This window comes from Crocodylus porosus, unplaced genomic scaffold, assembly GCF_001723895.1.
Source record: "Crocodylus porosus isolate Cpor-Errol unplaced genomic scaffold, CroPor_comp1, whole genome shotgun sequence".
Taxonomy (NCBI): domain Eukaryota; kingdom Metazoa; phylum Chordata; order Crocodylia; family Crocodylidae; genus Crocodylus; species Crocodylus porosus.
In genome coordinates, this window is record NW_017728943.1 from 120,452,539 (window position 1) to 120,466,714 (window position 14,176).

At 37.2% G+C, this 14,176-nt stretch overlaps 1 protein-coding gene and 1 long non-coding RNA gene across 4 annotated transcripts in view; one reads left to right on the forward strand and one right to left on the reverse strand.

Annotated features, from left to right (window-relative positions):
- Window positions 1-280: 280 nt before the first annotated feature.
- Window positions 281-14,176, reverse strand: part of PCMT1 (protein-L-isoaspartate (D-aspartate) O-methyltransferase) — a 56,429-nt gene continuing 42,533 nt past the window's right edge. Inside the window, exons 6-9 of one of the 3 annotated variants that reach the window (XR_002103719.1) lie at window positions 13,674-13,759; window positions 11,582-11,751; window positions 7,295-7,493; window positions 281-2,613 (exon numbers count right to left, since the gene is read on the reverse strand). Coding sequence is in view for 2 of the 3 variants with exons in the window: in XM_019550091.1 (XP_019405636.1) it covers window positions 2,601-2,613; window positions 11,582-11,751; window positions 13,674-13,759 (269 nt within the window). In the remaining variant the exon portion in view is untranslated. Of the gene's footprint in view, window positions 2,614-7,294; window positions 7,494-11,532; window positions 11,752-13,673; window positions 13,760-14,176 lie in introns of all 3 variants that reach the window. The other 2 variants (XM_019550091.1, XM_019550092.1) reach the window with 2 other exon arrangements.
- LOC109320119 lies at window positions 2,620-7,217 on the forward strand. Its single transcript, XR_002103720.1, has 2 exons — window positions 2,620-4,549; window positions 5,197-7,217. It is a non-coding gene; the product is annotated as an uncharacterized LOC109320119 (long non-coding RNA).

A 14,176-nucleotide genomic window follows, 5' to 3' on the forward strand; every position in this document is an offset into this window, starting at 1 on the left:
CCTCCTCCAATTTAGGTTGTTATTTTGTCTCAAGGCAAGAATTTGGATATATTTGAGCATCACCCCTCATCTATCAGGACACAAGCCATTCATGAACTTTGGTGGCAAATTTATATTTCATCTCAGTAAGTGAGGCAAGATCCATGTGATGCATATATGACTGTTTAATACAGATTTTTGTATTTAAAAATATGGTTGTGACATGAAGGATGTTTTCAGCTTGATAAAAAAAACTATCCAATTTAAAAAAAGAGAGAGAAAGAAAAAGAAACAACTCATACAGGTTCCTCACTTTGTTTTATTTGGCAAAGTAGCATTTCAGATAGTTCACACAGCATTTATTCACACTCTTCAAACCCTCTGCATTTCAACTCTTTTCTTCCTCCCAACAAATCTTTAACTCCAAAATCATTGCCGTGTTACAGAGGGGTCTTACTTTCAGATTCTCAGTGCTACCCCAAGTTCAGATGAAAGATCCTACTATATGAGCAGCAGGATCAGCATCAAGCCCTCCTGTGGAACAGGCATAACAACCCCAATGCCTTGGTCCCAGAAGCCTTACAGATCCTGAAATGCATTTCTTCTACAAAGAAAATATCCACCATGTTGTCAGGTCTATCACCTCTTCCAACTTAGGCTAATTTGTCACACTTTAGTGTCTAGAGACAAGAATTTGGATGCATTTGAGTTCTTATTCTTCATGTAACTGATTAGTGAAAAGATGGAAATAAAGCTGAACTCAAGAAGAATGATACAGTGATCAAAAGGCTTAACATTAGCATGCATCATTTAAGATATTTCACTTTAACACTAAGAACTAGATTCACAGTTGTTTGTGAGTTCATATAAATCTGACATGTTGGATGCAAGTGGATTTTCTAGGATTTCTAGGATAAACACGAAAATTGAGCAACTCCTTAAGATGAAATATTAATCTCTTTTATAAGATTAAATTGTATATATGTGCTCCCAGGCGTCAATTAGATTACAAGGAGGCATATTAACCTCACAAGTGTCTAAATAAATGAGGTTATACATTTTAAGTAAATACACTGGACATAGGAGAAGGATGGAATTGACCTTCACATAAAGGTCATTCAGAAATTCTCCTTTCACACTTCAGAGACCTTTAATTACTCCCTTCATGCTTTCACTGCTTAATTCTATCACAAAATATTGCTGTTCTATCAAAAGCAGGATGAAGGAACAAGGATCACTCTGAACCACTTTTACAGAATTTTTTTTTCTGGCTATTAGCTCTGCTCACAATTAAGAGAGCAAGGAGCGGAGTAATACACAGTAATTTTACCATTCAGGCTCTGGTGACCAGAAATTGAAAGATCACCACACTTCCCTTTAGCAGTCCAAGAGCTATACAGTTCTTACACTATTTGGGGGTTTCCAAACATTAACAATATCAGGAAGAAACAGACCACAAAGTTTGGGGTGGAAGAAGGCTTACAACTTCCCAACTCTTTTAAAAGGATGTTTGTTATGTTTACAGCTATATGTGTATTTGGTTGATGCTTCTCCCCAACTTCAGTTCTTCAGAATCTATGAATTACTGCTCAAAGGTTTCACTTCACTTTCTAAAATGAACCCAGAATTTTTCCATGATTGCCTGTCAGTGGAAAAAATAAGAAAATTAATACAGCAGAGATTTTTGTGTCAAATTCACCAATATGGATGTTAATTTTACTGGAGTAGAGAAATCTGCACCTCACACAATTATATTTAACATACACACCGATCCTGTTCTTCCACACAAAAAGCACACAAAAACCCTTTTTTTTGCTTTGAACTTTATTTGGCAAAGCAGCACTGCATAAACTGTTCAGTGATTAGGACATAGCTTACACAGCATTTGTTTTTTAAATTCAAATACATCCATCCATCCCATCAGCAATGAGCTACAAAGCAATACTGGGCTTCAAGTTTCCTTTAATTATTCTAGGAGGAAGGCAAAAGCTATGTTAGTTATGTCCCACCTGAACAGCAGATGTTTTACAAGCGCTGTAACCTCTGATGTCTTGAAGTTTAATATATACAAATGCCTGGTTTTAAAGGTAATAAAGCAGCTGATTGTATCTACTACATGCTAGTCTATGACACCACACCAAAAGCTTTAAAAAGGAAGTTCATCTCATTTTTAGTAGCATCTAGCAGACATCTGAACACAGAAAACCTGATATTGTTTATGTAGTGTCATAAGGTGCACAGAAGCTGTTTTACCAAGGAACACAGAGATGAAGGAAGTGTTCAAGTACACGCACCCCCCTCAAACACAGGAGTTTGCAAATTGTGGGTCTCTGACTGCATTTTTGCAGAAATCCATTTCTTTCAACAGATGAAAGCAATAAAGGCATGTTAAAAAAAAACAACCTTGCCTGCATTTATCTAAACTTTCTATCGTTTCTTTCCCAGATTTGCCTTGAGCCTCTAAAAGAATAAAATAAAACAAAACACCACGCTTTTCCATGCTGATAACAGTATAACAAAGTCCAAAACAAGCTGCAATGCTGTTGGTTTTCAAAAAGCTTTTAGAACTGGAGATGAGCAGTCCACTGTAACACTATGTTTGGGTCAAGATGATGTAGCTTTTACAATTCATCCCTGCAGAAAGAAAACAAATGTGGTTATGTTTCATTTCCCTGTGGAGTTCACACTTCAAAAGTTTTGCTATCAAGTCAGAAGGCATAGCAGTGCTCCAAAATACAGCAAGCAGCAGAACTGCAGAAAGCTTGTCAAACATTTAGGCCAAAGTAAAGTAAAGAAAAATCCGAGCACAGCATATTACAAAGTAGTATGTGTAATATGGATCCCCATTCCTTCATTCTAAAGTGTATCATTTGCTTCAAATCAAAGCACCTATAGTTAACAACTCTCTTAGCTCCCTTAACCATTTACAGGGCTGAATGGTGTTTGAAGCTGTGGTCTAATTCTTGGTAATGGCATAACAGGAGGTAAGATGTGAAACCTAACTTTAAAATTAAAATTTAGTTGTAGCATGTGTTGAATGCTGGACATCACCTCACCCTGAAGTGGAGGAAGTTCTATAGCATCTATATATTTTGCTTTCACAGGGCAATTTTGCCAGTTCCTGAAGGAAGCATTCATTAAAGTCAGGGCAGTTCAAATTCTGAGCATGAGAGCCACACTCCACATGAGCTGTAATCCTGGAGGCTGCATGAGGCAGGGACCAGAGACAGAGGGCTGATCACTGTACAGATGGCCTTCTCACCAGCTCTGCCCTGCCACACAGGCAGTCTAGCATGTCCCCCTCATCCTCACACACAGTCTGACTCCCCTCTCTCCTTCCAACTGTGCGTGCCAAGGAGACAGCCCACCTCTCCTTACCCTGCAGCACAGGCAGCCCAACTCCCCACTACAAATGGAGCCCTCTCCTCTCCTCCTGCTACATGCACATCTGCAGTGTGGACAGCCTGACTCCTGCCCCTCTCTCTCTCACACAAAACAAGCAACCCAGTCCCCCTCCTATGAATGGAGGCATCATGTAAAAGCTGGAGGAAGGAAGGGGGAGACTGAATAACCCAGCTGCTGTGGCAGGTGCAATGGTGAAAGAGAGGGAGCAGCACTTGTGCTGGGAGCCCGCAGGCCATTATACTAATCCTTTAGGTGTCACATGTGGCACATGGGTCCTGCTTTAATTCAATGCTACATAATACCTTCAGCAACTGGAAAAATTAAAGATACAGAGGAATAAAAGGTTCAGAAATGAGTACAAGGGCACAAAAAGCTCCTCCCAAATGTTTTGATCACTACAATGACTCCAGAATATTAAGAAACCTGCTCCTACTGTATATTTAAAACACAGTGAAATACAGAAGCCACTAGAGCCTGAATGGAACTATGATACATTAGTGATGTTTATGCAGTGACTGTGTATTTAAAAATAAACTTTAAGATGTTTTTCCTGCTAGTCAAAAAGTTTTAAATTATGCATGATTTTACTACTACAAGGAGGACAGGTAATGCTACATAGCATTAAGTTTGCCTTTGCCTTGAGAAAATGAATGGTCTGTAAACTGATAAAATATGCTGTAGTCTAGATTTGGGGGCATTGTGTATTTTACTTCATTAACTTCATAAAGGCACACATTATTTTAATTCCATTAATGCAATCCCAGGACTATTATGAAATAGTGTTTCCAACCTACTAACATAAAAAAAAAAAATCACAAAACTTATCGCTACATGCACATAAGCAATAAAGTTCTCCTAAGAAAGATGCATTTGTAGAATCATATTGCATGAAATGACAGCATGTGCAGCTTCTCAAGGCAACTGAGGGCTTTCAATGGTCAGGATTATAGTTTGACATTCTAGTTGTCCTGAAATGGTAGCTACTAATTCTAAATAAACCAGGCAGCTGCAATCTTCACAATGATTTGTTAGCACTGTCTTTAATTTTTTGCACCATCTACTGCCAGCACAAGGAGACCCTGATCCTCTGGAACTTCTGGGTGGTACAGTAATAAAAACAAAAATAACAACACACAGAAGGAAGAGGAACTCAACTCCTGGCAAGGTAACTGGAGGAAAATTGAGTGTTTAGCTATAAGAAATATCTGTAGTTAATGCTCAGTATTATGCAAGTCTCAGAGTTTTCAAACCATTTATTTTATGCAAAACATACCAGGTCATGTTATTAATTTTAACTACATTAAACTACGGATATCAAGCTGGATTTGTTATGATACAGTACTGGTGGACTTAGTGCTACTCTGACTTTTGTGGTAGCAAGCTAACTTTTAGTATTTTGGGGAACAGACAGTGGGGGAAGAGGGAAATTTTCTCCATCAGCATAACTTAGTATGATTTTGGAGCACTAACATGCTCCTAGTAGTCACATGCATGACGAGTAGGATACTATGATGAATATACATCTTGACAGTTAATGCTGGGCTGTGTTAAGCATGCCTTGACGAATATGTATAATCTCCTATCAATTCATTTAAACTCTATCAAATCTCCCTTTCAAATTAGTGACACTATGATAGTCATACACTGAAATCCACATTAAATGAATAAAGTAGATCAATTGGTGTCTAAAGAGTTTTTGCTGGAGTTATCAGTTGCTACATCCTTGATCAAGTCAAATCATAGACATATCAACTCCCAGGAAGACATCATATTATGCATTTTAATTGTGCCCTTTATTTTCCCTTGTTACAGAAGCTAAGGAGAAGCCCAAGCAATGCTGGATTAAGTTATCAAAAATAACATATACACCTGTCCTTTACTTTTTATCAAGAAGTAACAATTCTCAACTTTTTGCCTGAATTATTTCATAGACTAATTTTACAACATATTGCAGAAAACAGCATTTGTTTTCTAAACTGCACATGTAGGAAAAACATCATAATTTGGTCACTTCTGATCCATTTTGGCAGCTGCTCTGAAGTTAGACTAGGAAGTCTGCAACCTACAGCCCATAGACCAGATCTGGCATGGGGCAGCTCAGGGCATTGACAGCCTGTTCCAGCCACAGCAGCAGAGGTGGCGTTGCTAGGGTCCTACTGCCTGCTGAGTCCAGTTTGTTTTCCGTGCTGCAGCAGAGGTGGCATCCCATGGATCCTAGAAGTCTACTTTTATCTACTCCCTTCTCACCACCTGCCAGTTGTCTGGGGGTTCCTTTAAAGTCTCCTCTTCCAGCCACTGAAAGTGTTGACCTAGCATGGTAAACTGAAGGAGAGTAAAGAATCGGGACACAGAAAAACTAGTATTCTGTGCCCAAAATACTCCCATATAAAGGCAGACATAAAAAATTACTGGTTTAAAACTTTCATCTTTAAAAATAAATCTAGAGAGTTTTATTTGCTTTCTGATGTTTGAAAATATGAACTGTAAGGATTCCAAGTTTCCCACCAAAGTTGTGGGACAATGAAAAGACAATAAAGATTCCCCAAAAATAACCTATTCTAGTAAGTGGGACTTCAGAGAAAAAACACCAATTTTTGGCACTCATGGAAAAAAATCACAAGCACTGAAAATAAATGCAAAATAACTTTAATACCCAACTAGAACATTTTATTTAAAAGGAGGAATTAGAAGATTTCCTGATCTTATTTCATCTGCTGATTAAAAGGAAATGTAATTAAATTTCTAGATCAGCATAAACTGATTACCCTTAAACCTGTTGATTCAATTCAGTGTTAATACTTTCCTGTTCTCCCTGTTACAGGATGTAGGACTATTTCCCCTACCTATTTTAACTGTTGTTTCCCTTAGTTGCATCCTACTAGGCTGCCCTGTTTCAAATTGCCTCAGTATTTGCATCTGTTCTGTGATAGCTGCAACACCTTCCACAATCTTCAACAAGTTGTCTGCTCTCCCTTCCTCCTGATTATTAGGGATAAATAAGGCTAGACTCAACATGTATCCTTGAAATACCCTATTAGAAGTACATCTCAAGGTGAAACACTGCTTTTTGTTACTTTGCCATCTACTATTTCAACCAGTGTTCAGTTTGTGAGAGTGCTCATACCCCAACCAATCTGCACTGAATCCAGAACCTAAGGTACCATATTTTGTATCTTGAAGTTAAGATGCAATAGATGATGTATGTATGCTTGATGCACACACTTTTAAATTAAGAAGGACCCTGCTGTCTGCAAAAAAATTTCCCCACTCCATCAGACTGAAAATACTCATCTTACTGATCAGTCTATGAAAATGAATTGTGAACTGGGCAGCTAACTCCTTTACAATGCTTTGAAGCAGAGGTAAGGATCATCTTCTAAACAAAAATATATTATTTTTAAAGTTTTCAAAGATTAACTGAGTATTTTGCACATGAAGATGCAACTAGGATAAAATCTTGATTCCACTGAAGTCATTTCTGTTGGTATCCAATAAGCAATGCATTATATTATCAGTTTTATTTCTTAATTTAAAACATTTAATTGATTTTGAATAGCGTGAGATTGGGGAAAAAAATTCTACAGGTGCCAAATTTCAGTCTATTTCCATCAAAATACCAAAAAATAAAAAATGTATTGCAGACTCAAACTATTTTGTGCTTGTGGTACAATTACCCTCTGTTTACAAGTTCTCTTTTTTTGGTGTGTTACTTTTAATGAATCAAAGAACACAGGACAGTCATAATTTATATAGAAACTACTTTAAAAAGTTCATCCAGCCAAACTGCTATCTTCTAAAGGGTGAAGTACAAAAGTTTGGGGTTTTTTTTAAATGTATATAAAACTTCTTGATTTGTCAAAAAGTTAGCAGACAACTAAGACATTGTATGTGAAAGGCTAAGCTCCCTTACCTGCATTTTAATCCTCTAAGTAGGTACCTGCTGCTCTATGTGTGGTATATTGAAGAATTTCTTGCCTCTGAACCACTCTTCAGAGAGATTCCCTGTGAGTTTATTTTACTTGCAAATGCTCTATGATGGCATGTTTGAGGGGACATACATTCATGTTTGGAGCCCAGGTATAAAGCCACAGCTGAATTAAAAAAACAACCTATAAAATAAAGCAATATTCAGGAAAAAATAAAACAACAACAACATTCAGGAAAAGAAATTTCTTAAAAAAAAAAAAAAAAAAAAAAAGTCAATGGATCAAGAAAAAATGCTCTTCAATTTTCTTTCCCTCCCATCTAGACCCAATGATATAAATAAAAATAAGTAGAAAAATCATCAGAATTGACTCATCTCCTAGACCAGCAGAGTATAGATTCTGACATAGCAGTGGGCATCCCCTTAGAGACAAAGTTGTACAATTTCTGTCCTCATAGGTACCTACTTTCCTTCATTCTAGTACTGGTTAGAAGTAACAAGCAGTAGCAGTCATCTTCAAAACAATGATCAAGAGAAGAGTTGAAAAGCAAGATGGAGGGATTATCTGAACAATCCCAACAAATAAAGCCAATATACTTCTCTTGTAATACACAGACAAAGCTAAAGTTTGGTAAATTCAAGAACTGTTTAATACCAGTGTGCCCCATACCTGAAGAGAAAACTACTGAGTAACTTGTAGACCTGAAAATGAATGAAAATGTTGAAAGCTGCATATTTACATGCCTTTCATTCACTTAGGAATGCTCCTACAGAACAAGGACTACATTCAAATTCCACAAATGTTTTGTTCTTTATAAACAACATTACCCTGACTAGATCCAATTTGCCCAACTGCTTCTGAAGCTAAAGAGAGCTTCAGACAGAAAGGAAGCTAAAAGAGTGGACCACTATGCAAGAGTGAAATTTCAGATTCCAAAGCTGCTTCAAGCACTACAGGTTTCCCTCACTTAATTCTGTATATGTGTTCCTGGAAAACGGCGCATAACTCCAATTTGCATAAAGGGAACTCAGTTTACAATACAACCAATAGGGATATGTTTCAAGACCTCGACCGTACTGACTTGCAGACCCATTTCTACCACTTTTACAAGACAGTCTGGGTACTCACCAACAGCAGACAGTACACACAAGCACAGGGAACTGTCATAATAGGGATGACAACTACAGAAACACGTGTTGCAGACAACGAGCAAAGAGCACAGATCCACACAGGAGACTATATTTTGGTGTGTGTCATTCCTACAATGGACTGCACAGAGCAGCTGACTGCAGGCTTCCACCACACCAACTGCATAAGAGTGAATTTACCTCACATATTATGAATTTTTGATATAAAAAGGGTCATTGCATAAGAGCGAATTCACACTTACAGAACCTGCATAAAGCAAGGGAAACCTGTACTTTATCCAGAAAAAACTGCAAATGTGACAACTGGAGGAAGGCAGCCCTATTCATTTACTACATCAAAAGTGGTCACCCTTTCTGCAAATCACTTCAACCAAGAAAAACATCAAGACAGTGATATTATCAAAAGTTAAAAGTTTTGATAACAACTTGTAAAACCAGACTGAAGATCTGTTGACCTGTGATCTGGATAACAGAGAAATAATTCCAGATGAAGAAGAATGAGTCAAAAGATCCCCACCAGAAGGAATACCTATTAGACAAAAAATGCAAGGGTTTTCATTCCATGTCGAGTTGCTCCATGAAAGAGTTGAAGGGAGAAAGCAGATTGCTCAGTTTGACTGTGTATTTAATGGCTTCTTGCTGGTACTTTCCAAATAACTTAGTCCCCATGAGAAGCATATGTATCCAGGTTAAAGGTACATGTATGCATCTGGGACTGTAAATTTAGGACAGAGAAAGGAATTTGGAACAGAGCATGCACACACAAAAAAAAGATCAATTTTAGTTAATGAAGAGCATTACTACTTGTCAATTGGGCCATAAAATTAAAGACTTTTTCTTTTGAGAATTCACAGTTGTTCAAAGTAGGAACAAGTTATCAGTGCAAGGGAAACGGTCCTAATGGAATCCAACTCAATTCATTCCAATACTATTATTTGTAGCCTACCTTTTCAAAAAGCAATTCTGAATAATACAGCTGTAAAAATACAACAGTAATATATATCAACTAGAAGGGGAAAGGACTGTATTCAAAACTTTCCTAAATCAGAATTCATAACTCTTCAGGTTCTTACACAGGCTTGCCTTCATAGTACCTTTGAGTAACTGACATCAACTTGGGTCTCTTAGTCTAGATGTTTCTCTCAGAACATAACTCCTGAAGTTGGAGGCATGAAAACTCTGGAAAAAGTTATTTATCCTGTCCCTGGGAGGAAAGAAGCTGAAGCACTGGCCTAATGAACTAGATTAGTGGTCAGCAGCCTTTTGCCAGTATGGTTGTTGTTGACCTGGCCATGGGTGCAAGCCAGAAAGAAGTCTGCAGTGGCCGACCCTGTAGTGGCCAGCTGCCTATACTTGCTTTGCTCTCTCACTGAAGATTACTGTCCCCTCTGTAGCAAGGAAAGCACAAACACTGAGAAGCAGCAGAATGGAGCAATCCTGAGGAGAGAATGGACATCACAGCACACATCTATGCCACTGATGCCCTTTTGATCTCAATACTGAGTCCATTGCAACCACTGTTACAAGTGTAAGTAAGCAATCCCTTGCCTTCCATAAATCCTTCAAAAGCACTTTATAAATAAAAATTACTATTGTTTTATCACAATCAAACACAGATGCTCATGGGGGGGGGTGCAGAAGAAAAACATGTTAAAATTGCTGCTTAGAAACAAAGAAGCTTTCAAGCTTCTGGAGGCAGAAGAGAAAGTCCAAATTTGAGCCAAGTATATCAGGTATGGCAGCACTGGAAACAGACCAAAAAAGGAAACATCCAAAGCATGGGCCAAAGGCAGGAAACTCTTCAGCATGGTACTGACAGAGCACTGGGTGCCTGTTGGGACGAGCTATTCATTTGAATAATACTGACAAAAAATAATATCTGAATATAAAATTAACTTACAACTAGGCAGTAACTCATTAAACTCATTCTGCCCTGTTTTATAAATGACAGCTTTATACTAGAGAGATATGGTAATCAGTCAAAAACTAACATGAGGCTTCAATAAGCTGCAGGCAAGTGAAGCTAATTGTTTTATTTGTTTATTTTTATGAACATTTTTATAACTTAAATGATAAATGTCAAAGCACAAAATGTGTGCTGTAATTGAGAGCAACTTAAGAATAAAAAAACCACACTTAAAACAAAACGAAAGAGTTAAATGGCTCAAATTTTATCTTAAGAGCTCAGTATGCATGTATACACTTCAATTAACGAAGCATTCACAAACCTTTCTATCCAGGAAACAAACTGGGACTGCTGGTTCATTCATTTGCATACTAATGTCTGGTATGGTTTAAGCTGACAGCTGTGCTGTGTCTGTGCTAGATCAGAGCGCCAAAAAAAACAACTAGAAGGTTTGTCTACCTCTGAAAATGACTTCTTTAAAACTGATGAGGACTGGCAGTTTGCTATTTGGGAGAATAATAAAATGCCCAAGTGACATTCAGATAGGGTATGTTTGAGAAAGAATTTTTTGAACATTGTTCAATTAAGCATTTGGTTTTTGTTTAGGAGGGCATGGAGTGAAACACTTTCTGCTACTTTTAAGCCTTGGAAATAAGATATTTGAATATTAGTTATATTATTCCCTAATAAGGAACATCAAGAACTTTCCTTATTTGTGGGCTCTTGAGTTTAAGTGGCAAATTAGAAACTTGCTTTTTTTTCCTGGATCTACTAAAGAAAGGTTATGATAAACAGAGCAGTCCTGGGAAGCACAGCACATAGTGTTTGATTTCATCTAAAGTATTTTTTACATTTTAACTTAGAGACCTGTGCTAGCAAACATGGTCCAGTAGATGAGAAGTTCAAGCTTAGGAAGCATTGTGTTCTAAACAATGAATAAAATGCAACTTCAACACACCAACAAAGCCTCCAGCAGCCATGAGTTCAAATGAAACAAAGTGCAACTCATGCAATATTTTTCCCGTTCTTGAATTAAGACTCAAAACTTAGCAGAACCTCCTCATGGCACTGCAATGCAGAGGTGCTCACTTTTCATGGTATGGAGCAGAAAGCAATGCAGCAAATGCAGCCCTTGCAGTCTATCTGCTTAAAATTCACACCCTTTCACCTTGTGTGTATGTGTGGAAGAAGTAAGTGGAACAGAAAATCACTTCCACCTGGACCATTGCTTCTCCTTATCTGTTAAAGGCACATATATAACTCCCATCAGAGGCTTCATTTTGACACTGCCATCTTCTAGTTTGTCATACTGTTCCAACATCTGGTTTCCCCCTGCAGGACCAACTGGTAATATCAATCTTCCGCCAGGTTTTAATTGGTCTATAAGCTAGAACACAACAAACAGAAGTAATGAGAGTACATATGGATAAGTGCAATATAATTCAGAGCAGAAGGTGAAATAACTGTGCAGTATTTTTTATCATAGAAGCAAGGTATTTTGCACAAAGTACAAGTCAAACTGCATCGTCGGTGGACAATGTGTTAACAAGAGATATTTTAAGTTGTACGCAGTATACAGTAGCTTGAATAAGGACAATTTTACTGAAAAAACAGTAGTACAACCTTAAGGTACAACTACTTGCATTTTAGAAACATTTACAGTAACCATCTGAAATTTACAGGAAAACAATTATCCCAGATACAGATGAAATTTTTAGGAGTTATGCTTCTGCAGCACAGCTTTTTCCATACAAAGAGAATTTATCCAATCATGGAACAAGTCTTGTTTACAGCAAAATGCAAAAAAATTATATTTGCTAAATTGTTCATTTTAACTGCTCATTATTTGCTGTTGATTCCATATACTAAGTCTAACAAGGGCTTCAGTGATCATGACAAGATATGTGAATCCCAGAGATCAAAATGTTTAATTAAATTATAAACTACAGAAAGATATCTCAATTACCCAACAGCTTCTGCTGTATAAAATATAATCCATTTCCTATTACGTGAACAGGCTGAGTTCACTTACAAAATATCTTGAGTAAAAATGCAATTTATCTGATGGAGTGTTAGAACAGGAATTACTTGAAGAAAGAAACTTTTTGCCATGGTACTTAACCACCTTTTTATAACAAGATTGTGCTTATATGAAGTGCCAATTTTTCTGATGTTGTTATAAAATAAAGGAGTCTCTTACAAAGTTAAACAAATACGCATTTGACAAAAACATTTAACCATGCGTTTTCACTATAATTTTTTTTTTTTTTAATCTCAGAAGATAACAAAACTTAATATTTACATCTACCAACAATTCCTGGAAACATTTTGTTACAAAGGCATCAACCAACATCTAGCAATGGATAACCTCTCTATGCTACTGCAAATTCTTAGTTCCAAAGCATCATTTAATGGAGTTTCCAAAGATCTTCAACAACAGTTCAAGACTTGTGATACTTACCATACCAAGAACTTTCCTTAAAAACATTATTATTATTATGTTGGATGCGTCTACAAGAGACGCTAACAGCACAGTAGCCTAATAATATTGCACGGTAGCACATCACAGCACAAACAATGCTACTACATTACTATGCAATATTATTAGACTATTGCACAGTAGTGTCACTTAAAAGGCATTTGCTGGTGCCACTGCACAGTAACTGCAGTTACTGCGCATTTATTTAGCACTTGATAGTACAAGTACTAAATAAATTGTGCAGTAACCATTACGTATTAATGAACGTGTAGACACTTTGACAACAGCACAATATTTAACTCCATCTCTTCTCCTCCTTTCCCAAAGTACAAAAAATGTCATTATTTACACTCATATGCAAGTATTCATCATTACCAGCAAAAAATGGGACGACACTTTTCTGAAGGCCATAAACACTGGCCCTTTATTAACCTTGAGTGACATAACCCACTTCCTTTCCTTGCAAGGGCTGAGCATATTTCCTCTACATTCCACACAATCCCTGAAAACCCAAGATGCAAAAAGATCAGGTACCTATTTAAACTTTACAACCTACTACTTAATGAAAAGGAGTTTCATTCATTTACTGCATATAGAAGTTCTAGTTAATAATGAAGATCCAGTAAGTACACCATTTTTAAATACACTTACTTAGAAACAAGTTTAACACTCTGTGTGTGTGTGTGTGTGTGTGTGTGTGTGTGTGTGTGTGCGCGCGCGCATGCACTCGTGACCTCAACTGAATAGCTCTACCAGCGTTTCAATTAAAAAAAAATACAACTTTTTCATAGCAGAGAAATTAATGATTCACACAAAAACAAGGAGCTTACTGCTTGGGGCACAACTGGTGCTGCAGCTCCTACATGAATAGCATCATAGGGAGCTTCTTCTGTGTGTCCCATTCTTCCATCTCCCACTGCAAGAAAGCAATATTTTTATCCTTTCCATATGTGTAGAGGGGACAACAGAGCTTCAGATATTCAGACCATTCACAGCTGCATATAAAATGTTACGCTCAAATTTAACTTGAAGCCCTGAGCAAAATTGAAATGTAAATGCATGATATTTAAAATGAGCTGTCATATTTAGCTGCATTATGTGAAGTAATTCAACCAAAGAATTTGCATCTACAGAGTATGTGAAGTGCTGCTGGAGCAATAACAACCAGAGGAGTCCATTTATATTGAAAGTAATTCATTTGTAAAAGTTAAAAGACTAACAAGAGAGTGTAAGTGGCATTCAGACTGCAGATACAGATGCCCCTAGATAAAACACTCATTTAAAACACATTTTGTACTGCTTAAGAGTAAAGTAACTTTAATCATGTCTACCT